Here is a 26,156-nt window from a genome sequence, read left to right as displayed (position 1 = left end):
GACAGGCATGGCGGTGCATGCCTCTAATACTTTTACTCACAGCAATAGAAAGGCAGAGGTAGGTGGATCTCTGTGAGTTCAAGGCCATTCTGGTCTACTAAATGATTTCCAGGACAGCCAGGGAGAAACCTTGTCTTACAAAAACAAACCAAAAAGACCCAGTTCCTCTACTTTCTCTAGGCCTCACTACATGACTGACAAGCAGGGAGGTCCTGTTATAAAAATCTAAGCTCTTTACATCAGAGGAGAGAAATAGTTAAAGATGTTAAAATGACAAATTGTCTTCAATATGGACAGAGATAGAAACTGCAAAGAAGCTGAAGTGCACATGATTTGCAGAACTCTGACGTCAGCAACAGTAGCTGTAGTCACTGACCTTCTACTTTCTAGAGTTGCCTAACAATGAGGAGGTCAAAGGGAAAAGCTACTGTTCTCTCCTTTGTAATCAGATGTGACCTCTAGCAAGATCTACAAGGGAGTGACTAAGACCTCATTCACATCCCTCCCAAGTAAAAACTAGAAAAAAGTTTATGGTTTATGACCATGGAAGTCATGGTTTTCTTTCTTTCTTTCTTTCTTTCTTTCTTTCTTTCTTTCTTTCTTTCCTTCCTTCCTTCCTTCCTTCCTTCCTTCCTTCCTTCCTTCCTTTCTTTCTTTCTTTCTTTTTTCTCTCTCTCTCTTTCCCTTCCTTCCTTTCTTTCCCTTTCTTTCTTTTGGTAGTGCCAGAGATCTATCAAACCTAAAGTCTCTGGAATATCAGGCAAGTACTTCACAACTGTACTCTGAGACAAAAATCTAACTAAGTTGCCCAGGATGGCCTTGAATTCATGATTTTCCTGCCTCAGTCTCTCATGTATCCACAGGATAAATATTTCTTAGTGCATGATCTCTACCTGATTGAGCATGGTAAACCATGTGCCCCAAAAATAGAGAAGGTGATTGTCCAGGATCTTACCATAGTCTTCTAGTAGCTGTTTCTGGAACTGTGAAAGAGTGAGCCTGTCTTGTGGTGAGCTGGTGCCATCATCATCAAAACACACCTGGTTCAGCTAAATCCCCAAAGGAAACACACATGTTGGTACAAAGTACAACCTCAGCCATATGTACAGTGGTAGCTACCTAGCAGCTATGCTCAATGCTGGGAGCTGGAGGTTACATGATATACTGTGGTTCTTGGAGCTGGGTCATAGCTCAGCTCATGCCCAAGGCCCTATATTCCATCCCCAGCAATGCAAAAAAGGAAGGGGGATGGAAAAAGGGAAAGGAAAGAAAAAATTAACTGTGTAGTCATTAGTTGGGAATTAAAACACAATAAACACACACACACACACACAAAAAAAAAACAGTAAAAAACAGGGCTGACAGCTGTAAAATTCACTGGCCCTGTCCTGATCACCACACGAACATCATGCACAATGCAGGTGAAGAACATGGAGAACTTAGGCCGGCAAAGGAAGCTGTACCTACTTTTAACCATAAGTAGTCCTCAGTCTTGTCTGCTACTTCACTCTGGTTGTCAGTGATGTCGCATCTGCCAATGATACAGTACACAGCTCGTTTATAGGGGTCTGTGTTATTCCTGAGGGCTCTGCGGTAGTGAAGCCGGAGTTTGTTTTCAGTAGCTGGAGACAATCTGAAGACACACAGAGACAGAGAGACAGGGATTCAGCAAAGATCCTCAGAGGTCAAGCAGAAGCACCCACAGAACAGTTAGGAGCCTCTCCTTCACTAAGGGTCACAGGTCCTGTCTGCCTGTACCACCACTTTCTCCTGACTTGTAACTACTAACACCATGTCCTTTGCCCATCAGCCTGCTCCAGTCCTGAGACCTCCTGAGGAAGGTCGAAAATGCTAGGGATTAGTATTCTACCCCATGCCACATCCTTCAAGTAGTGACAGAGTGGGTCCTTCCCTTCATTGTCCGGTTGTTGTATGTGTATCTAAATGCACATTTGTGTGCAGTATAGAGGCCAGAGGTCAACATTTCATGCCATTCCTCAAGTGGTGTCTTTTTGATATGGTATCTCTCATTGGTCTGGAGCTTGCCAATTAGGCTAAGCTGACTGGGCCGAGTCCCAGAAATCCTTTTTTCCTCACCTCACCAGTTCGAGATCACAAACATGTGCTGGCATGCTTAACAAAGCTTCTAGAATTGAACTCAGGTTTGCACAGCAAGCACTTTACCTACTGAGACAGCTCTCCAACATCTTCCTTTACTGGAAAGTTTTGGTGTCTTTAAAAAGTCAGTTATGTTATGTAAACATGGTTTTGTTTTAATCCCCAGTATGAGATATGGGGTGGATTCAGATGGTCCACAGCAACAAACCATTTGCCTCATGTGGGTTCTGAGAGGGGCTCTTTGCCAGCTCCAGATAGTTTAATTCTGAGGACTCTGGAGAGGGAATAAAGGTCAGAGCCCACAGAGAGAAAGGAGGCTCCTAGGAAAAAGAAGGCTGGTGCTGACCCCGCCCCACCCCCACCCCCGGTTACTGTTGATACAGTTTGAGAAGAAATTGGAGATACCCTGAAATGAAGATCAGACTTGCCCCAAGAAGCTACTTCCCTAGCCAGTAGGAAGTAGCTAAAGACAACTACACCTCCTCTCCCCACTAACCCTTTTTCTCTCCTACCAAGGGTATGTGTGTGTGTGTGTGTGTGGGGGGGGGGTATTGGAAGGGAGGTAGAGGCATTAAGAAAAATAGTTTTTTAAAAAATAGCACCTACATCTTCCTTCAACAGTCTTAAACCCTTGGGCCTCCACATTCCCTTATTCACATGGGCTCTATTTCATAAAGCAGCCTTGACTCCATGTTTCCCGCAGTCCTCCACTGACAGAAAACCGTAACTACAGTCAACAAGTGCAGGCAAAGCATAGCAACTGAAGCGATCCCACTCACTGTACCTTCTATCCTTGCTATTCATGTACTCCTGGAACCAGGTTTTAAACTCCCCCAGCTGGTGCTGGGCTCGACTGACAACTTGTGATGCAGCAAGCAGGTCTCCACAGCGCATGCAGTAATAAATTAATGCCCAGACAGGATGGCCTTCTACCTCTCCATCCTAGAAGAAAAAAAAGGCAGAGTCAAACAAACAAAAGCTACATCAGCTAAGGCACTTAATTCCCACCATTACCACATGAGTTAAAAGCCACTGATAGTACCCTACTCCTTGTACTTTGCAAACAAATTTGCTCAGGGAAAAGTGGGAGTGGCAATGCAGTATGAATGTAGAGTTACTCTGAAGAGAACAGAGCCCATCTGCCCACAACAGCCCTGTGCTTCCTCTCATAGCCAGCAATAATAGGACCATCTTGTTTGACTTTCACAAATCGAGGGCTAAAGATATCATTGATCAGTGAGGGATACTGTCATCCACTTGAGCTTTTAAATTAACTGCTACTGAACAGTCATTCATTCCTTGTCCCTTCACACCTTTGAGTTGTCTAGATATCAGAAGCTGTTAGGTGACTGTCTCTACCCTCTCAACAATGCAACCACCCACTCTACTTATTATTTGTCCATGTAGCAGTCCTGGGCTTGTCCTGTGTTTCAGCAATTCTTTCAGGAGTGGTCCTCAGAACTTCTGGCACTCACCTCTGTGGCAAAAATCTTCATAAACTTGACATCACATAGTGTCACTTGGTACTTCTTTACCAGCTAGTCCAAAGCTTGCTAAGCTCTACCATGTACCTACTACTCCAGATACTTTGCTTTCTCTCGTTTGTCCACATTGTTCTCCTCCTGGAATAGCCTTCCAGGGCCCCAGGAGGCTGAGCCCCTGCTTTTTAAGAGTATGACCTTTTGTGAAGTTAGCATCTTTCATATTCCCAATCTCTTGGCACAAAGCTCCAGTTTAGCTTATACACTCTGTAAGACACTGTAAAATAATTCCTCAGCTGCCTGGCAAGCTGGGCAGAGGGATTACAACCATCACCATCACCAATGCCATTCTTTCAGCTGTTTTGCTTTAAACTTCTGACATATCCCTCAGTTTGTCTTGCATACCCACGTGTTTCTGAGAGAATCCTTACAGCTCAACTTTTTAAATGCTTCTGAGACCTGATGCTGCCTCCCTCTCCTACCTCTCCCCAGGATTCCTGCATGGCTAGTTTTCAAAGGGTCCTCATGAAACAGCACTGTCCCCTCAACCCTGGCCTCTCTGCCACCCAGGACTTCTTTTCAACTGAGAATTCCTGAGAACAAGTAGTGGCTCTGGAGTGTGTCTCGCCATACAGAGGTTTTTAGTACCTGAAGTCCTGGTGAGGGAGCTGGCAGTTTAATGTTTAGGAAACTTCGAACCAGCTGGTAAGTCCCAGGCACACCACCCAGCTGAGCCTGATGCAGATTGCCAAAGACAGTCACAAGGGTGTAATTCTTATAACTGGAAACATTTTGAAAGAAAAAAAAAAAAATGGCAAAGGTTGACAACATGTATTACACACATCTACGTCCACATTTGGAACACCAGACTATGAACTGTAGAGGCAAGACCTGATTTTAAATCTCATACAGAAGAGGAAACCAAAGCAAATTCCATTTTTATAACTGTACAGAATTTTATTACAGATAACCCCCAAAGAATTCCTAGGGGAATATAGCTGAGAACTTCAAATGCACTAAGGGTGGAACGTAATGCTCTAACAGGTTTGCTTTCCTAAAAAAAAATTAACTTTTTATTTTAAAAATTTTGAAATAAATTCCATGAGAAGTCAAAACAGTCCAGTGAATATTATCACACCCTTTACCTGAAGTACCAAAACACACATAGGAACACATTTTTTAATTTCAGAAACCATTTAAAAAGTTATAAAAATCATTACTACCTAACTTACAAATATTTCAGCCATGTACCTGCTAAGAGCCAGGATATTTTCCTACCTAACCCAAATACCACTATGATACCCAGAAACTCAATATTAACAAACTACTATGTAAAGCAGAAGCCATTGTCAAGTTTTATAATAATGGAGCTGACTAGGTTCCTATTCTCATATTCACAATCCACCCCAGGGCCCTGCTTCTGTTTGTTTGCTTGAGACAGGGTCTTACTCTATAGTCCAGGTGGTTCTGAAACTATGCAGGCACTTTGTACTCATAGTGCTCCTTCTGCCTCAGCTTCCCAAGCGCTAAAATCATAGGGAGCTACAGCACCCAATAGTTTGTTTTCTTTCTGGTCCCAGACCCAATTTATAAAGTCCAAGGCCAACTGCTACCTACTTTGATTCCCCTTTAAATGGGAAGTTCTCCCACCTATTTAAGAACCCTTCTATAATTTAACCAAGGTAATTTAATCAATGCATTCTCCCCATCTGTACAAGTATTTAAAAGCACAAGATGAGGGAACAGAGATCCCTGTAGTAGTCAGAACAATGCCCACTACCACCACTTCCAACCTGCAGCAAGACAACTTTTGTGCTGACAAGGTCCTAAAATAAAGAACACTAAATTCAGGGGCTGGAGAGATGGTTCAGAGGTTAAGAGCACCTCTGCTATTCCAGAAGTCCTGAATTCAATCCCAGCAACCACAAAATGGTTCGCAATCATCTATAATGAGATCTGGTATCCTCTTTTGGCATGCATGCTACATGCAGACAGAACACTTTATACGTAATAAACAAACAAACAAACAATTTAAAAAAAGAATGCTAAACTCCCTGAGAACCAAGACAAATATATTCTCCATCATGCCTTGGAACATGGAAGGGACAGACCAAGCCTGTATTTTCTCAACATTTTTGGCCTGATAGCTAAAAACATATTTGGAACTAGGTCTTCTTTACCATCTGGTAGATTATGTAACTTGAAACAGTAAGTGTATACTGTCAGCAGAAAAGCATCTGAGGAAATACTGTAACCCTGAATATAGCTATTCTAAATAGGTGATAAGGAAGCATTTGAAAGGATGCTGTCAAGAGAGTGATGCTACTCAAGAGATGGAGAAAAGACTTTGTTAACTGGACAAGAGCTTCAAGAGAGCTCTAAAAGTCCAGTTAGAGGACAAAGAACAAATAACTAAATTATGGGCTGAAGAGATGGCTCAGCAGTTAAGAGTTCACAACTGTCTACAACTCCATATACCCTTTTCTGACCTCACTGGCACCAGGCATACACATGGTGCACATATGTACTTGCTGGAAGAACACTAATACACACAAAATAAAATAAATACATTAAAAAAATCAACACTTTGAAAAACTAAGTGGAATAAATAATAAAATGGGATACATACACAAAGGACGTAGCCTGGTAGCTGAAGCACCAGTTTAATGGTTAGGTTTATCAAAAAAAATAATTTTTTAATAAAAATATTATTTTTAATTCCTTAAGATTTTTATATGGTGTAAGAAAATCTGGCTCATAGTTTGCCAACTAAAAATGAATAAATGTTATTATATTAGGTTCTTTATGGCTGACAATCAATATAACCAAACTGCCTTCAAAGTTTAGCCAGTGGGGCTGGCGAAATAGCTTATCTGTTGAGAGCACTGACTGCTTTTTGAGGCGACCTGAGGTTCAACTCCAGCACCCAAACCGTGGCTTGCTCACAAGTGTCTGTAACTCCAGTCCCAGGGGATTTAACACTCTTCTGGGCCCCACGGACACTGCATCCTTGTAGTACACAGACACACATACAGGCAAAAACAACCATACAAATAAAATATATATATTGAAGTGGAAAAAACAGTGCAGCCAAAGTCTTAAGAATTATTTTGTAAAACTTTTACACACAGACTAGAGAAATTAAACAACAACAAGAAGAACAACAAAGAAAAAGAACCCAACACCTTTTTACAGTTGCAGATTCCTTGTAACAAAGGAATGGAGACTAGTGAGGAAGCTTAGTTCATGCGGCTAAGGTAATTAGCATGATATTTATATGAAAACCAGTCCCTGTAGCATCAAGTCTGAATTCCCTCAGGGAACTTCCTAATGAAATAATATTTTGTTGACAAAGAGCAAGCACACTGCAGATGGAGTCTGGTAGATGGAGAGACTGTGTGGCAAAGGCTGCAATTCAGCTAGTATACTCAACTAAGCTTCCTCTTCTCAAGCCAGCAGGGTGACGCCCAGCAACCTGTCTCCAAAATAGAGTCTCTTGCACACTCCTGACCATCCCTGCTGAAATTCTACAGAGTTCCAGCAAGAGAGATGAATGGTAGTGGTCCTAATAATGAGGTGGACAACAGGGTATGAGGACACAGCCACAAGCCTCTCAGCACCTATGCAGAGCCCTGACTCAGGGGTTAACTGGGTAGGGCCACAGAGGGTAAAGTTATAGGCTTTCCTAAGGGTTCAAAGTCTTCATATTGCAAGGATGAGTTAAAATCCTATTAAAAAAAAAAAAAAGAAAAAGAAAAAGAAACAAAGGAACCTGAGGGGTGAATGCTGAACCATATTAAGAAAGCAAGATTATGGTGCTCTAATCAGAACATCTCCACATTGAACACTGGAAAACAGAGAAATAAAAAATGTCACCTGTGCGCCTCCTTACCATCATTCCCATTTTGGATTTGTTAGCTGCAGAAACAGTCCTGGTAGATAAGTATTCTGATAACAGAATTAGCTCATCTCTAGTCAGTTTAAAGTATTCCAGTTGTAACATACTCAGTCCCAGAACTACATAAGACTGAGAAACAGGTGACTTTAGGGAAAGTAAAAGCCAGCCCTAGAAAGAGAGAGAGAGAGAGAGAGCGCCAGAGCGCCAGAGAGCCAGAGCCAGTAAGCTGCCTTACCTCTGCTCAAGGTATCCCAAGGCCTGCCTGACAAACTCCATACGCACTTCCACACTGCTTCGACTTTTGAGGGCGTCAGTTGCTGGTGACAATACCACATCTGTCATTTGTTTCACCATGGTCCACATGTCAGAAATGCTCTGCATGTAAATGAGATTGCATATGACAATGCTGTAAGGATGGAGAAGTTACGTGGCTATGACTGCAATGGCAGGCAGTATGAGGAAGGGCTGAGGTTTTATGTCTGAGAACCCCCTGGTTCAAACTCAGTACAGAAGATGGGCCTTTACCTCGCCAATCACCAGAGCTCTGAAAACTAATGAGCACCCCTGCCCTGCTTGGAGCTGGCTTTCAGACCAATTATCATGCCAGGCCTGACAGAACCACTGCACGAAAGTAAGAAGAGCAGAATCTCAGTAGGTCACCCCTTAAGAGCCCTGAATACAGTTCTAATTACCCAGAGCTCTAGGAGTTTAAACACAAGTCCTTACAAGGTTATTTAAGTTTCTTAAGGCTTAAAATAAGAGTTTAACCTAAATAACAAAGGTTTTGTCCTCCTAGAGGCTCTCTGCAGCCTGTTTTATGAGTCAATGCCCCAGCCTTCCATTTTTCCCTCCCACTCCTCTTCAACAGTACCTCCAGGGAAGAGGCATTTCTTTGTGTTCCCCTACCCAGTGGCCTCCTCTCCCAAGGCTCTGAATTTCTCCTTCAAAAACATGTTTCCTGGCCTCTTGGCAACACTCTAAAGATAGAACCAGAGAAATGCAACACAGTACAGAAAAGTTGGCTCTCATGGCTCCTCTCTCAACAGTGAAAGCTGTAGAATACCAGGCAAATATGACTAGTGAATTCTCACTTCTGTCTTTAAATCTGGTTTGTATTGCTTTATATTTCACTATTGGGAGAGAAAAAAAAAAAAAAAAGGCACATTTTTTTGAAAAACAAATCCATGTATTGGTGTGTCTACTTCGGCAACAGCCTTCCCTTCCTTTTGCCTTTCCCTAGCACCTCCTAAGGCACCCCCATCCCCACCCATTCTGCTTTGTAAAGCAGAAAGCTGGCCAGGGACGTAAGACTGTGGGGATAATAAAAACTGGGGAGGGGATTAAAAAAGAAAGTGGATGAGTTACGTTCAGCGAGGTTGCATAAACTATACCCTCTGCCATTTGGCTCTCCTTAAAGAGCCTACAGGCACCTGAGGAGAAAAAAATGGTAAAACCCAAACAGCTCAAGACCTCTTACCACCAACTAATCCCGGCTGGGCCTTTTGAAGATGTATTTTTACAAAGCCACCATAAAAACAGTAACTCAAAATTTATATAAAATGCTGGAAAAAAGACTGTTGTGTCATAAAACAGTCTCACTTAGCGCTGCAGCAAAGTCAGTGAGGTGCTGACCCCAACTAAACACTGAACTTGTGTTTCTACTCAGTTGGCTCTGGGCACTACCTTGTCATCCAGCTCTGCGACAGATGAACACAGGTCCACCAGGTTAGGCTGCAGGTGTCCACTCACTATCTTCTCATTATAGACATAAATCTAAAATAAAGGAAACAAAGTGAAAAGCATGAGCTATTTTAATTTCCTTTTAAGATCTGAAGTCATTCTGAAGCCAGCAAGTGGTCAATAGAGGCTTATGCTAACCTTCCCTTCCTCAAAGTGCCTAATCATCCACAAGGCCAGGTCTCCAGCTGTGGCCAACCCATTAAAGCTAATCAGTAGGCCAGCCCCACAAACACCTGAAAAACAAGGAGCAGGCTAGTCTGAGGACAGAGACTAATACCAAAAGAAGGAAGATGAAAGTACAGAACCATGGGCAGGCTCTGGTAAAATTCAGGGCAGAGGACTGAATGGCCCCAGGGCCAGGGCTCATGGTAGGCTACAGCCTCTCTTCTCCTTTGTTAGTGTTTGCTACATATTTGGAATATCTACTTCTAGAAAGCATCTCTGGGCCCAGACAGATAACTTAGTGTTTGCCTCCAGGCCTGACAACCTGAGTTAAATCTCTGAGACCTACATGGTAGAAGATGAGGTGATTCCCACTGGCTGTCCTCTGACCACTGCCCCACAATAAATAAAAAAGCAAATACATGTAGTAAGAAAGAATCTCTGCTCTTCAGGTAAAATCTCTCTTAAAACAGAAAGAAACAAAACAACATGGATTTGATGTTATGTTTAAAGGTATAACAAGATACATTTTTCTTTGGATTTGGTTATAAATTATTAAAATAACAATGGTTACAAACTAAGTTCTACTTTTGTAGAAGGCTTTCTTCTACATTTTGAAGTCCTTGATCTACTGAGTACTGAACTGACAAATCATGGCCCCATGGAACCTCGGCCTCTTCTACTTTAAATGGAGGATGCTGATGTCATTTAGCTTCCAGGGCTGGCCCAAAGACTTAATGGGTTCTGAACCACAAGCAGTACTTACTCACTCAATGAGCATGTCCTAGAAGTCTTGCTTTGGAAGGCTGTATTCTACATAGTACATAAACATCCACTCTCTGTGGGAGAGTCCCACCTAAACAGACAGCAGGCATTACTGGATTCTAGGTGCTGCAGAAGGTAAGCTCTCCAGAGGTTAGCTTTTCAGATGAAGAAGCTAAGCTGTTTCTCCATTCATCTGTGATTTTGTTGGGTCTGAGCTGGTGGCAGCCACAGCAGCCAAGGGAATCAAGCAGGTGAATGAGTATGTGGAATGATTATAGGAAAAAGAGGGAGAGTGATTTAAAAGCTGGAGAAGGAAATGAAGTCTGGTGGTGAAATAGAGTGAAAGGAGGGGGACATCATCTCTGGAGGACTGAGGCCGGCTTCAGCTCCCTAGATTTTGAAGCAGCAATGTATGAAGAAAGACACTTTAACTTCATACCTGCTCCCATCTTGTGGATTAAAGTTTCTGCTTCTGTTATTGCTTAAAATGAATCTACACTTACACTAAAAAAGCTTTTAGGGTATTTTTCTCAAGAAGTGTTAATTGAGATTTCTAATACGTGACACAGTTAATGTAGAATCCATTAATTAATTAACTAGTAGCTGAAGAGCCAGTCGGTCTAACAGTTTCTGATAAGCCCTTGCTCCCTTTGGGTAGCTCCCATATGTTTCTGCCCCCAACTCCTCCACTGCAGGGCGGCAGGAGGGAAGGGAGTGGGGTAATGTATCCATGCGTCCTCTCAGGCTCATGGCTAAGTGATGCAAGGCAAAACATCTTGAGACTCTGTGGCAATTACAATGAAACACAGGCTTGACTGACATTGCTTTATTCCAAGAGTCAACTCCAAGCTAAGTCCTACACATAGCTCCAATGCAGACTCTCTTGATTGTGCTCCTTGTGCAGGCTCATGACCCTCAACACAGCAGGAGCACCCTTACCTGCACTGCAGTGCTAAGTAGTGTCTGCACACCATGATAGTCAAGACAGGAAGGGTTCTGAACATCCCACTCAACAAGGGTAAAAGGATCTGACCATACCATTAGCCAGCCAAGTAATAGTTAATACAGAACTCCATTTGCCCTGCTTTACAGTTACTCAAGGCTTCATTCCCCAGGAAGCTATTGCCAACAATGTAAAAAGAAACACCTGGTTAAGAGAGGGCAGAATTCAATTTCCCTGCATTATCTGAGTCATTAGGTTACCTTATTTAACTGAATGGAGAACAGTGGCATTCATGGTAAAATATTAACTAATCCTGTGATCGAGAATCCCACTTGCTTCAGATCTGACTTTGCTGTGAAGTCACTATTCTCTCTGACTCTCTTAGGATCACAGCATTCCTTCTCCCGAATTAAATCTTCCTAAAAGGCATACTCACCTGCCGGGCATAGGCCATCTCAATGCTATCCAGAGAGCTTCGAGTAGGAGGACCCACATCACTGATGTAACTCGGCTATAAAGACACAGCCAGTATTGGTTAAGAACCGCACTCCATCAGCCGAGGCATAAAAACCCCATAAACACATCCATGCCTTGACCTGTTAAGTGAGGAACCTGGTTTGGGGAAACAGAGAGGAAAGGAGAACAGCAGCAAGGCTCTGCTACAAGGACACAGGCTCAGCTATCCTTTAACAGCCTCAGGAAATATTTCCCAGTACTAAAAACCTAATTCTAAAAATTACGCATTTAAAGAGTGGTTGATTGCAGTGTCTAAATTTCCATTTAAATGACTTTTGACTAATGCTCTTGTTTTCAAAAGCACCTCTCCTTCAGTTGCCCTTGGCCAAGCCACTATTTTACCACACATAAAGTCAATTATCCACCAACAGGATGTGTGCACTGTAATTCCTGAGTAGAAGCGGCTGGCAAACATTCAGCTGGAATTCCACAGACAGGGCTGCCTAAGAACAGGAACACGGATGGTAACACACTGTATAGAACAATGTTCCCTACACAGGTCTCGCTGCACTGGAAAAAATGCAGTTCATCTATTAAGCCATGCTGGGTATGACAAGACAGAGCACGATACCGGAGTGGGTAACAGGGGCAGGGAACCAGAAACCAGAAAGGCAAAGAAACCAGGTAAACAGGGCCAGAGAAGAGAGGGGTTCACAAAGAGCATGGAAGTATGTGAAGAGACAGCAATGCACCCCCACCTCCAATACACACACAGACACAGACTGGGAATGGGCTTCCCAGAGTAGAGAGCATTCAGAAAACAGCCATTCTGGGACAGTTAGGCATGAAGCAAAATGGAGTTGCAAACTTTTACTTTAGCACCCATGATTGTGCGAAGTTTAACCAGAGATATGTAAAACACTCCAAAGGAAGGTTCACTCTCACTGTAACACACTTGCAAAACAAGTCTAGGGTGAAAACTAAATCCAGCCATACCACACAAGAAGAAATAGATGAATTCCTCCACAGAATGTTTGCCTTCATGAACACAAAGAGAAATCAAACTGATTAATTTACAAAATTTGGTTATAAAAGCCCAGGAGTATGAGGAAAAAAAAAAAAAACAACAGAAAAACAAACAAAACCCAGGACCAGAGCAGTAGAGCTCTAAATGCCCACTGGTGTATAACCTTATGCATAAAACAAGAACACTTGAACCATTCCTATGAAGGAATGCACCACAAAACAAACAAAAAGCCCTAGCACACACCTACATGCAACAACATGCACAGGACTGACAGCAGTTGTCTGGACAGGCAGGGTGGGGGTGTAAAAGTACATGTGAGAAACTCTATCTGGTACACCACAGGACCTGTTGAACAGAGAGTTTTCAACATCTTTTGCAGAGAGCAGTGGAGCACTTTCTGTGCTTGGAATCCTACTCAAACCCCAACCTATGAACTAGGCCCATTCCTTAGAAACCTACTAGGAAGCACAATGCACAACTTAGAATCATCTAGTGTGGGGCTGTCATATTCAAACTGTCAGTCTATATTTTACAAAGTCAATTACATCTTTCATTTAAAATATGTCATACATGCCTGCCAACTATATGCTGGAGAAAAAAATGCTGTCAAACTACAAGCCACTGCTGAAAAAGCCATTGTGATTCCAGAGATGTTGAAATATAGGAAAGCTGTATGATTGACAGTTGAAATATGGTATTAAGTCTCTAATCAAAATTAGTGGCTGCTCAATATTCACTGAGTATCACACACTCACACGCCACAGTGCAGAGCAGCAGCTGTGTCATCTGCAATGAAGCCTCAGCTCAGCTTCTCCAGCAAGCCTGTTGCTTACTGAATCACTTTCCAGACAGCTCATTTGGGGATCTACCCATCCATTCATTGCCCATGGCCAAAATCCAACCCATCTAAGTTAAACCCATCTTTAAATACTGCTTTTTATTTAAAAAAAAAAAAAAAAAAGTGTGTCTCAGGAAGATGGGGGAGAAAAAGTATGTATGTATGTATGTATGTATGTATGTATGCATGCATGCATGCACGCACACATGCATGCATAGACAGGTTGAATTCTCTTCATCCACCTTTATGTGGGTTCTAGGGATCAAATTTAGGTCATTAGGCTTTCATGGCAAGCACTTTTACCCACTGAGACATCTCACCAACCCCAAAATACAGTTTTAAATGTTGGATAAGATACGTCTGGGAATTCCCACACTGTCACACTGTTCAACTCATCTTGTCATGCAAGCCATAGACACTGAAGACCGTCCTTGCACTGACCAGATGTAAGAACTGGGACACAAGCACAGCAGAGTGAATGGCTATAAGAGACTCAGAGTTAAAGCATATTTTTGTTGTCCTGGACTCGCTTTGTAGACCAGGCTGGTCTTGAACTCTCAGAGATCCTTCTGCCTCTTCCTCCCCGAGTACTGGGATTACATGCATGTGGTACTGCGCCCGGCTAAAGCACATTATCTTTATATAGGCGACACTTGAAAAGTTACAATCTTTCAATTTTTACCTTCCTTTAGGAGTTTTACCTCTTTCTTCAATGACATCCTAAGAATATTAATTTTTCAAATAACTTCATGCTATTACAGTGTCATTTGCTTTATTAAAACTTGCTAGGCACAGATATTAACAGCGTTTTTGCTCTTCTGTTATTGAAAGGCTCCAGGGGAAAACAAATGTTCCAGGGACTACCGTATTTCAGTTCATTTCTGCCTTGAAATTTCCCCTGAAAGCCTTGGGCTCTGCTTTACATCAAATTATCCAATCTGGACATTTTCCTTTAAAAATATAAGGTTAACTCCAAATGATCCAAGGCCTCCTCTCTTACAACTCTTTGAATCTTAACAATTAGAATCAGAATCCTAACAATCAGAATTCCTAACAATTAGGTATACAGAAAAGAATGCTGTAGTCACCAAGTCATACTTCTTTAATTATTATTTTTCTATTTATACCAGGATTTTTTTATTCTTAGCAATACTTCATAAAGCAAGAGAGAAAAAGAACCATACTAAAACAATTGACATCAACAATGTACAGCTAACCAAATGCCAATAGAGCTGTAACACTGAACAGACCTGGAGCATGCAACGCACACCAGGCACTGGGCTGCAGCTTTATACTGGTTCCCAGAAAACAAGGTAATTCAGAACAAGAGATCCAGGCTCAGGCTTAATTCTGAGGCCTGTCAGTTATCCTTCAATGTATGTGGTCTCCTCTATGGGACAAATTAAGTGGAGATAATAAATCTTTCCATCATTTTGAAGAAAATTACATGGAAAGAACCTGTGAAAACACAGGGCTCTATGGTTCAATTCTGAAAGATAACACCAAGTGTGGAAAAGATATGAAACAGATCGTCACATGCTGCTAGCGGAGGACATGCTAGTGAAACCCTTTAGAAGCACTGTCTAGTGAACTTGAACTTCACAGGGATGGGGGCTCATGTCTTAATCTCAACCCCCTGAAGAGATGGAGACAAGAAGATCACTGTAGGGTTGAGGGCAGCTTGGACTGACTATATACTGAGTTTTGGGCCAGCCTGGGCTACAGAGTAAGACCCTATCTCAAAAAGGCAAAAGAACAACAAAAAATGCTAAACTTTTTTTTTGGCGGCGGGGGGGGGGCGAATTACTGAACCCAGGGCATGGTGCATGCTAAAGTGCTCTTCCAGTGAACCCCAACTCTAGCCCCAAAGCTGAACACACACATAAACTCTGACTTAGCAATTTCCTCTGAGGTATACCCAAAAGAGATACAAATATATTTTCATCAAAAGATAAAGGAATTGCTCTTAGTAGTATTGTTTATAAAAGCCAAGACTGGAAATAATCAAATGTCCATCAACACTAGAATGGGCAAACAAAACTAGTTATACTGCTCAGCCATAAAATGAATGGCTTACCACTACAAATAATATATATCAACAGATGTTATCAAAAGAAGATGTTATGTAAAGCAAGACATTTTATGGTTCAGGCTATATAAAGTTCACAGAGGTAGGACCTTTGAGAGTGGGCAGAGGTCAGAGGCTACTGCTGAGGTGCTGGGATTGTTTCAGTACTTGCTCATTTTTAATAACTCACTGAATTACATACTTATGATTTCTATACTTTACTGTATAAATCTTACACTTTAGGGGAAAAGTTCAAAACAACAAAAGTGATAAAAACCAGATGTAAGCTGAGCATAAACCGTATGTAAGTTCAGGCCTATAATTCTAACACTAGAGAGAGTGCGATAGAAGGATCACCATGGATGAGGTCAGGATACACAGTGAACACCAGACTTGTCAGGGCTTCGATATTAAGACCGTAATCCTATCTCAAAAGAAAGAAACAAAAACCTCCCAGGAGTTTCCAGAAAATGGCAATTCTCTGGATAAATGGCAGAGACTGTGTGTACCTGCCAACAATATACAGCAACGTTACTCACTCTGCCAAAAACCCCAACAGAGAAAGCACACAGCATGGGCAACTCTCTCCAAGGGGCCTAGAGGTCATGGAAGAAGAGCCTCCTGAATAGACTGGTCTATTTTTGAGAGAAGAGCAATCAAGGAAGAACACTTCATTTGTAGTTTATAATTACTTCAAATCCCTATACAGAGCACAACCTATTAACACCATTTTTTAAAAAATGAAGTTTATAAAACCAGGAGTTGTTCTAATTATCTGCTCAGACTCAGGAAGAACTGAGAGGGAAACACTGTATTAGCCAAGGGTCTAATGTATTAGTTCTTCCTCCTCAAAGCCTGTTTCACCTGAAGTCGTTGAGTCTAAGAAATATAAGACAGGGCCCTTAAGGAGTAATTTTCTGAAATAACCAGACAGCAGCAGCTAGTCAGTGGGGGATTAATTTAATAGAGCACGTGCAGGTACAAGACATTAGAAGTCACCTGGCAGGTCCTACAGACCACCAACCCACCCAATCCTGGCCCCATAATTCAACACAGCCAGGATTTAGAAGACAACATTCTGGGATTTGAGGCATGTTCTAACTCTGAGCCTGAGCTTCCCCGTCTCCACATAGAGTCTAGGCACCTGGATGTGGGCATACACATATAAGTCAGTACTTGGGAGGATAGGGATGAAGATTGCGAATGTGATGATAGCTTGGGCTACACAGTAAAATCTTGTCAAAACAAACAAACAAACAAACAAACAAAGCTAAGTACTCACCAAACTAATCCTAGGAAAAACACTAAACAAGAAGCACTGGTAATATTAATATCACTCTTAAAACATAAAAAATTAAAATATGTTCTTCAAAGTTATCTGAAATTACTTTTAGATTTTTTTTTAATTTTTAAATTTGAGATAGGATCTCACTGTCCTCAAACTTTTTGTTTTGTGTTTTGTTTTTTTTTTTCCAAGATAGAGTTTCTCTCTGTGTAAGGAAGGAAGAGTGATGGCTTACAGATTACAAAGGGAGAACAAAATGGGGTATCTGGAGATAGGGTGTTTTAATTTTTGAACCATATTCCTACACTGTCTTTATTTTATTTTTTAATTAAATCTTTAAAAGAGAAGAAAATTCTCAAGTTATCTGATTCAACCTACCTCACTTTCTTGAGTAAAATCAAGGGCATCCTCTCCTGAGGCCAGCAGCGTGTGCAGAATTCTTTGTTTGACTTGTTCCCACTCGACCAGCATTGATTCTCGATGATACTCCTCAGCCATGCCAAATGTCTGTCACACAAATCAGAGAGCACAGACACAGTGATTGTGGTTTCCTTTAAAAACCAGGCAGAACTGCAAAACAGAAGCCCCATCCATGACCGCTATTCCAGAAACAGACCCAATCAATCTATTTAAAAATTTATCATTTAAAAATTTTGCTAACAACAGTTTATGACATACTATTTCAGTGATGTGAAGACATCTTTAAAAACTCTTATTAAATTGTGGGAAAATGGTCAGGCGCTGTGGCACACACCTGTGATTCTAGCACTCTGGGAGACAGGTCAGGTGGATCTCTGTGAGTTTGAGGCCAGCCTGTTCTACAAAGCAAGTCCAGGACAACCAAGGCTACATAGAAAAACCTGTCTCAACACCCCCCCCCAAAAAAAAGTTTTAAAATGTTTTTTTTTTACAGTGTGAGAATACATGAGATTTAACATTTAAAAACTATTTTATGTATATGCCTGCATGGATATCTACATACCACATGCATATCTGGTGCCCATAGAGGTCAGAAGGGGATATCAGATTCCTGAGACTGGGGTTACAAATGGTTGTGAGCCACCATACCAGATGCTGGGAATCTAAGCCAAGACTTCTGGAAGAGCAGCCAGCGAGTGCGGAGTTCTCTCCCCAACCCTAGCTTTCCATTTTTAAGTGGACACAGTTCAGTGACATGATACACGTGCGATGGCCACCACCTTCCATCCTTATAATGCTTATGCAAAACTGAAGCTATGTCCCTGCTCACCAATAACAAGCCATGGCTTTCTCTACCCAGACCTGGCAATCACCATCCTGCTCTTTTTCTAAATGTGATCACTTTAGTTATCTCACAGAAATGGAACCATGACTTTGTCTTTTTAAGACAGACTTACTTCATTTAGCAGTCCTTAAGTTCTATCACGTTGAAGCATGTGCCAAAATTTCCTTCCATTTATATATAACCCTGCTAAGAACATGGGCATCGAGATATCTTTTCTGAATCCCAGTTTTCAATTCTGGAGATATATTCAAATGTAGAATCACTGGCATCATATTGGTAATCTTCTTTTTAATGTTCTAAGGCTACATGTTTCCATAAAGGATACAGCACTTTACATTTCTACTGATTATGAATCAGGATTCCTAGTTCCTTACACTCTGACCAACATTTACTATCTGCTGTTGTTGGTTTTAGGAAGAGTGCTAGGTAGGAGCTCATTGTCATTTAGATTTGTATTTTTCTAAAGACTAGTGATGATGAGCATCTCTCCCCAAGTGCTTATTAAAACATGTCTTCACTAAACTTTTGGAATTATACTGCCTATTACGCTGCCTTTTCTTTGTGGGACATAAAACAATCATGAATCGTTGGTATATTAAGATTTAACAAACATCAAGGAGGAGGGACTCTCCCAGTGATTTCATTTATTTGTTTGTTTGTTTGTTTGTTTGTTTTAAAGTGCTGGTATTTCTGGTGAAAGGAAGAAAGCGCTAAAATAAATAAAAAAAAATAGACTTCTGGGATTTAGTTCCTAGTAGTTTACTCAACATCACAATAAACTCTGGTGACAACACACTGTCACCTGACAGAGACAAGACAGGAAGCTCCCAGAACAAAGGCATGTAAGAAAAAGAGAAAAAAATAGAGGGGTGGAAGGAGGGAGAAAAGCAAGAAGCAAAGGAAGAAAAGACAAAACAGCTTATAGCCTCATTGAATTAAAGCTGCTCTTGGCCTGTAACTTTTTAACTGATAGACCAGGTTTCACTCCATTTAGGCCCACTTTTCAAAAGACCATCTCACCTTCAATGAGAAAGGTATCTAATTAGGCAGCACTAAGAGCATATTAGTAATGCCTGCTTTATTTGGGACAATGCAGATAGTTTATACTGATAATAGTAATGTATACAAACTGTGAAGGAACTATTAGAAACATCGAATATACTCTTTCAACAAATGCACCGAGTTTTGAACAGTATTAGTCAAAATGTAGGCTAAGAGAACAGGGGATACAATACATAGGTACACACAAAATGATTAGGAAGGGCAGCACATTTTGTATCCTTTTCTACAATGTCTTCTGAAGACATGGGAGAAATGAACAAAACTTGAAAAATAGTCTTCCCCTGGTTTTGTTCTTATAATGAGAATCAGACAACATGGATGTTGGGTATGGAGGTAGGCCAGCCAGTTAGCTGGGAGTTGGAACATACAGAGAAAACCTTTGTTGTTCATACACATGAGCAAAAACATGAGGCTGTGCATTCTGACTAGAGACATGTAACTGATCAGAAAGATGGAGTTGACATGGGGAAAGAGGTGATTCCCTAGATGTGACCTACAATGTGTACACAAGAACACCACACCTTTTTAAAAGCTCTTTCTAGTGGTAAACCAATGCTTCTTGAACCTCAAGTTCTCCCAGCCCAGGAAAATACAAGTGTCAAGTGGCAGGAAGATCAGGGCAGATGTAATAGTTTGCAAGGCAAAGCTGTGCACTGGCCCAGGACACTACAGCGTCAGCAGGGTTTCTCTTGAAGACATATTCTCTGGCTAATAACCAACAGCACAGTAGTAAAGGCAGCTGAAGAACACAGACAAGGGGCTGAAGAGAAGGCTCAGTGGTTAAGAGCACTGGCTGCTCTTCCAAAGGATCCCAGTTTAATTCCTTGCACCCACATGACAGCTCAAAACTGTCTGTAACTCTAGTTCCAGGGACACTCTTAGACACACACACACACACAGACAGACAGACAGACCATCAATACACCAATATACATGACCAAAAATTAAAAAAGAAAATCCCACAGACAATACTCCACCACAGAAAGAGGAACAAGGACAATGGGGTCAGTCAGAACTCCAGCATTAGGTACAGGTTAGTGTCAACAGTAGAAATTAACTACCCCTCACCCTCTGTTTATTAGGCTGTTCTGATACTTCCAGAGATACCAAACAACTTTGAAACGTGAAAGCTCTGGGGGCTCAAGTGCTCACATGTCCCTGAGAAGTATGCCAGCCTACTTATTTATAGACAGCCAGCAACCTAAACACTGTCATCCTATTCATCCTTGTTGTGATAAAGAATATAAAATAAAAATATGACCCAACATTAAAATTCTCTTCTCTTAACCATACCACGCCTAGCTTATCTTCATTACATTTGAGATAATGGAACATCCAATTTGTGGACTAATCAGGGATGATCAGCCACCCATCTGCCCAGCTGTGGCCTACTGGGTTTATAGTGGAGTCTGAACTACTGAACTAGATACACAAAAAAGAATGGTGACTAAAGAGGAGAATTCATACTTGATAAAACAGGGTCAGATGAAAGGGGAGAAGGTCCTCCCCAATCAGTGGACTTGGAAAGGGGCAGGGAGGAGATGAGGGAGGGAGGGTGGGCTTGGGAGGGAATGAGGGAGTGGGTTACAGGTGGGATACAGAGGTAATAAAATGTAACTAACAATAAAAATTTTAAAAAAGGAAAAAAAAAAAAAGAGGAGAATTCAACAGAGTTATTTAAATAACCTAAAGAAAATGGCAGTGAGGATGTGAGGCCTTAAGCAGACAAGGGAAGAGTAAAGAGTAAGTTGAAAAAGAATGTAGAGACCTAAAAACCAAAGGGAAGGCAAAACCAACCAAGGAAAAAAACAAAACAACAAAGCATTACAAGTTAAAGCAGAGTCACTACTATTGTCATATGTGGAAAGCATTACCTGTAGAACACAGTTAAGAAAAGAAGGCAGCGAGCAAACTGTGCAACTGAATTAACATGTTGGGGGCTCCTGAACTCCATTTTACCAAAAGAAACAGGGCAATATGCTTTGGCTTTACATCTGATTATTACTGAGCTGTTGCAGCTTTTGGAATCTCTTTGTCTGTTCTGAGAGTGTCATCTTGTCTCTGCTGGGATGCACCAAATGGGAAAAGCAAAGACACATTTGTAGTTTTTAGCCTGTTTTACTGGCATTTCAGCGGGACATTGGCAAGTCATTCAGACAGGAAATTGCCACCAAAATGCCAAAAAGCTGCTGATTTTTTTAATCATTTTTTAATTGAAAATTATTTTTGCTCAGCAGCAACTTTCCAGTGTCCAGCCAAGTCAGAGATATCCCCTCAGGCTGGCTCCCAACACTGGAATGTCTCCCTCATAAACACATATGCACACATTTTCTGCTGTGGTATGTCACCTAAATGTTTTGGCTGGCTGCACATTTAGTCTCAGTATGGCACAATATTTAGAGACTGCCAATTTCAGAAACACATTCTGCAGGGTAAATGGATTAATAAGGTTTGGAGGCATTCAAGAGTCCTAATTTAATTTCATTGGTCTTTTATAGCAGCACAATCAATTTTGGTAAGAAATTCGAGTGTGAACAACAAAAAAAATCTTTTCTAGACATCATCAAATGTAAATCAAATGAATTTCTCTGTTTTCAGGACTAAGTACTGCTGCCAACAATTAATGAAATTTGGAATTTCCTTATTGGTCACTTAACGCCATTGGAACATTTCTTGCACACTAGAGAAGGCAAGCCCCTTGGCAGCTGTGCCTGTGCTGAGTCCTGTTGAGGATTTTACCCTTGTAGACTGAGCGAACACGGCGTGCCAAGCAGGAGCATGTCTCACTTTATTACAAATAACACACAAACACATTCCGCTTGATATCCAAGCTAAGTAAACACTGAAACAGAAACAGTGCTCCTTCGTCCAATTCCTCTGCAGGGAGCCACAGCAGGCAGACTGGCAGGTACTTCCAGGAGAAGCCACCTTCTCAGAGCCAGGTCCAAACTGACAGCTAATCTTTTCTCCCCCCTCCGCAAAGACCTCTCAGGAGCATCAAAAACTCTTACTCTGAACTGGGATGTTACTAAAGGCTGTGACCCTTATCAGAAGCAAGAGGAAATAATTCACGTTAGTAAAGGACATGACCTATGGTCATTTGCAGGAATGCTTCTGTGAAATATGCACATTTATCCGACATGGACCTCTGTACTGCTGTCTCTTGGGAATCTCACCTAACAATTATTATTCACTCCCAGAATGAAAGCATCCAGAAACACCTGTTCCAAACCATCTGTTCTGATATTTTCGGGTTGAGAGCTTTTTGTAGAGGTGGAGATAGGCTAGAATGTATAACAACTACTCTGGCTGATGTATTTGCCACCATCTAGTGTACTGAACAGCTTCAAAAAGCATTTGAGAAAATGTCAGTACGGTGATACAGGGCTAGCAAGACAGCTCAGTGGGCAAGGGTTTATGTTGCCAACCTGGAAACCCAGGTTTGAGACCCAAATCCACATGGTAAAAGGAAATAACCAATCCACAAATCCACAGATTGGGAGTGGACCAATCTTCTGGGTCCACTCCCCCTCCCCCATAAAAGAAAATGTGAAACAAAATTTTAATAAAAAAAAAAGTTGCCATCATGCCCTAAGATAAGATAAAGGAAGCAGATCAGCCAGGACTTGCAAGAACACTGTCATTTATGCATCTCATTTGCATTGTTTTCTTACCCTCTTCCGGGACTCTTCAATGGCAGATAACAAGGCATTATCTTTCTCATTCTTCAGGAAGCCCTAAAAAAGGAGGTAAAAGGACACAACCAAGGTTACCTTCAGATAGGCAGAAGCACACTGCTGAGCAAAAGGTAGCTGTAAGAGCCTGGGATAGTAGTGCATGTCTAAAATTTCTGACATTGAGGGAGTAGAGACAGGAGTGCCAGGAGTTCAAAGCCATTCTCAGCAACACAGAAAGTTGCAGGGCAAACTGGGATACTGGAGACTCATGTACTCCCCTCCCTCCCTGCCCTTGCCGAAGGGCCGTGCCTCCATTTACTAATGGCAGGACTTTAGCCAAACTCTAAATCTCTGTTGACTTGTGTATAATGAAATAATGTAATCAAGTTCTTAAAACCCAAAGCGCAATACACAGTTCTATCATTAATACTGATTAAGTCTAGGCATGTGGGTGGCATTAAGGAAAGGTAGCTCAGGATGACCTCTTGTTCTTGTTCACTGTCTTTATTTGCCTGAGTTGAGGTCAGCTGAGAGAGGTAACAAGAGACTGTGACAATAGGCCCAAACGCACACTGACAGACTCCAGATCAACACCCTGCCTTTTACACAAACGTAAAGCTTCTTTCCCACAGCTTGGGCTTGAGGAGCCAAGCAGGAACAAGGACAGCTAAGATTAGTATTATATATTCATGTATGGATACAAAGGCTTAGTTCTAATGTAGAAGACTCCAAGTTATTCTACACCCCAGGTCCACCTACATTCTGTAAGACAAGTGTACTATTCATACATTTGAAATTTTTAATGACCTGCTTTCTTCATAATGTTTTCATCATGATTTTTAAAAAGAATTTGGGGAAATGTAATAAAAAGAATTAAGCAAAAGCTTTTAAACGATAAGCTCAATTAAGATGTATCTGATGATTTTCTAAAGAGATGGTTAGTTTGAATACTCATATTTTAACAACTGTAGTTTTACTGCACTCTGTCCAAATAGTCCTTGTTCTTAAGCTGCTGGTTAACAAATATAGATAGAGGACAATACAGGAATGTGACTTGGAGAAGACATTACTAATATTCTTAGATGTCCAATATCCCTCATATATTGGCACGTGATTTCCCACCCCTGCTCTCATACTCCTGACTGACTGACGCACGGGGAGAGGTGGCCAGCAGCTCGCAAACAGGCCTCTCAGGAAGACAACACCAGCAGCTCTGAGCATCTGCTGTAGACTACTCTATACTGATAACAGGGCTGTGAGGTTAGGGTAGATAGACCTCTTTAATAGTGGTCCCCACATATAGGAAAAAAGGGATGAATGATGTAATTATAAAATATACACACATTGTCATTCATGGAAAAAGCCAATAACCTTTTATTATGAAGTCTCTTTTTGAGACAGGGTCTCTCTCTATAGCATCCAACTTATTGCTATCTTTCCTTGAAGGGCTTCAATGGCTAAAGCTAAATTAAAAACTTAAGAGTGTCACCATTTAAAAGCAAAACTATGCATCATCTACCAAGGATGGACAGTGCCAAACAGCGAGCAGGCAGGGACTGTGCTCAGCTGCTGCGTCAGGAAGTGTGAACAAGGGCAGGGTGGGAGGAGGAGCCACTATCTGAGAAGGCCCAGTTTACTTTTTCTGTTGTGGTTGATGCAAAGGGCAGTATGTGAGTTAAATCTGATATTCTGTTTGCCCTTCTTTGCTTCCCTGATCTTCCCAAGTCAGCATATTAACTTTCTTATTTCTTCTTGTTCTTCTTCTTGTTTCTTCAAGCCAGGATTTCTCTGTGGAGCCTTGGTTGTCCTGGACTTGCTTTTAGAGCAGGCTTGCTTCAAACTCACAGTGATCTGCCTGCCTCTGCCTCCCTGAGTACTAGGATTACAGAAGTGCACTACCGAGCCTGGCTACATTAACTTCTTTTAACATTTCTCTTATATATTTTAACATATTAACATATTTTAACATATTTCTCTTACAAACATACATAACATAAATGCAAAATAGTCAAACACATTCACTTAAAAGAAAAAGCAAAATAATTCTCACTGTGAAAGAGTCCTCAACTGCTAAGAAATAAAATTTCAAAAAATTAAAAAATACATTCCTCCCCCCACACCAATTAAAGGGGAAAAGGCCATAAATTTAAGAAAACTCAGGGAAAGAGGTTTACATTGGAGGGCCTGGAGAGAGAGAAATGGGGCAAATAATGTAATTATATTATAATTTCAAAAATAAATAATTACTATAGAAAAAAGAGAGTAAGAAATGATTGGGGTAGATTAAGCTATTAGTCTTTTAAAGGCTATGTTTTTAAAAATCTCAACAAATAAATTAAGTATTTGTGTATGATACTCAGACTTCAGATATGACCCACATATGAACACAGGGTACCTGTTCTTACAACTCACAACACAATCATCTCTCAGAATGCCTGGAAGATAGTTCCAGACCTCTCCCCAGACAGCATAATAGCTGCATGCAACCTAGGCACAGTTTAAACCATAGGTTACTAATACAACATAAATACTGTGCTAATAGCTCAATACTATATTATTTGGGCAATAATAACAAGAAAATCTGCACATATGTACCCCTCCACAGGTCTTGCCATCTCTCTCCAAGGCTTCCTTAAGCTTCCAAGTCTCCCAAGCACTGGTATTACAGGTCTGTACCGCTACATTGTGCAAGTCAGACACAATGACTCTTTTAGAATGTTTGTGTAGGGCCAATTAAATTTATTCTGATCTTTGATTTTTATCCTTTATTCCTCCTAAAAGGAAACATTAGAATAGATTATACATATTATATTTTAAAAGCTATTACATCAGCAGCCTATCTTTTGAAAAATCTTTTAAAAAATTAGCAGGCACAGAGTACTGATGGGATCTTGTGCCATCTAGTGGTGATTAATTTCTGCTAAAGAACAACACCCTTGGGGAAAAGTAATGAATGAAAATATTCTAAAAACACACACCCTCCCTTTGGTCACCAACCTATTGAGACAATAGACCACCTAAGAAATTCCAGTTTCTCCTGGCATCTCATGATGGGAGAAAAAGGGCTGAAGCCTAGTGCCAGTCAGAGGGGCAACTTGACCCCAAGACAAAAACTTTACACAGGTCTGACATTTGTCAGAGAGTCCAGATGATGATGGGGAAGAGCACAACTGCACTATCATTGCTTAGTTATGCATACATCTTGCTCTATTTAAACCTAAAATTCATGTCAGGACCTTGAAGATGGATTTTGAGGTGGGGGAACACTACTTTGCTCCTCTTCCAGGATAGCCATATTGAATACATCCATCTATCTATCTATCTATCTATCTATCTATCTATCTATCTATCTATCTATCTATCTATCTATCT

The 26,156-nt window shown here is 41.1% G+C and overlaps 1 protein-coding gene across 1 annotated transcript in view; it reads right to left on the bottom strand.

The window, feature by feature from the left end:
* Nup93 (nucleoporin 93) overlaps positions 1 to 26,156 on the bottom strand; it is a 96,205-nt gene that overhangs the window by 9,896 nt on the left and 60,153 nt on the right. The window contains exons 4-12 of the mRNA XM_055621501.1: positions 22,782 to 22,844; positions 17,160 to 17,288; positions 11,544 to 11,618; positions 9,181 to 9,270; positions 7,733 to 7,872; positions 4,248 to 4,380; positions 2,903 to 3,060; positions 1,468 to 1,633; positions 956 to 1,049 (exon numbers count right to left, since the gene is read on the bottom strand). Coding sequence (XP_055477476.1) covers positions 956 to 1,049; positions 1,468 to 1,633; positions 2,903 to 3,060; positions 4,248 to 4,380; positions 7,733 to 7,872; positions 9,181 to 9,270; positions 11,544 to 11,618; positions 17,160 to 17,288; positions 22,782 to 22,844 — 1,048 coding nt within the window. The remainder of the gene's footprint in view (positions 1 to 955; positions 1,050 to 1,467; positions 1,634 to 2,902; positions 3,061 to 4,247; positions 4,381 to 7,732; positions 7,873 to 9,180; positions 9,271 to 11,543; positions 11,619 to 17,159; positions 17,289 to 22,781; positions 22,845 to 26,156) is intronic.

Source organism: Psammomys obesus, unplaced genomic scaffold, assembly GCF_907164565.1.
Source record: "Psammomys obesus unplaced genomic scaffold, mPsaObe1.curated_primary_1811, whole genome shotgun sequence".
In the NCBI taxonomy this organism is placed as follows: Eukaryota; Metazoa; Chordata; class Mammalia; order Rodentia; family Muridae; genus Psammomys; species Psammomys obesus.
The sequence above is the reverse complement of the archived record's forward strand: the minus strand, read 5'-3'. Positions and strand labels throughout refer to the sequence as shown.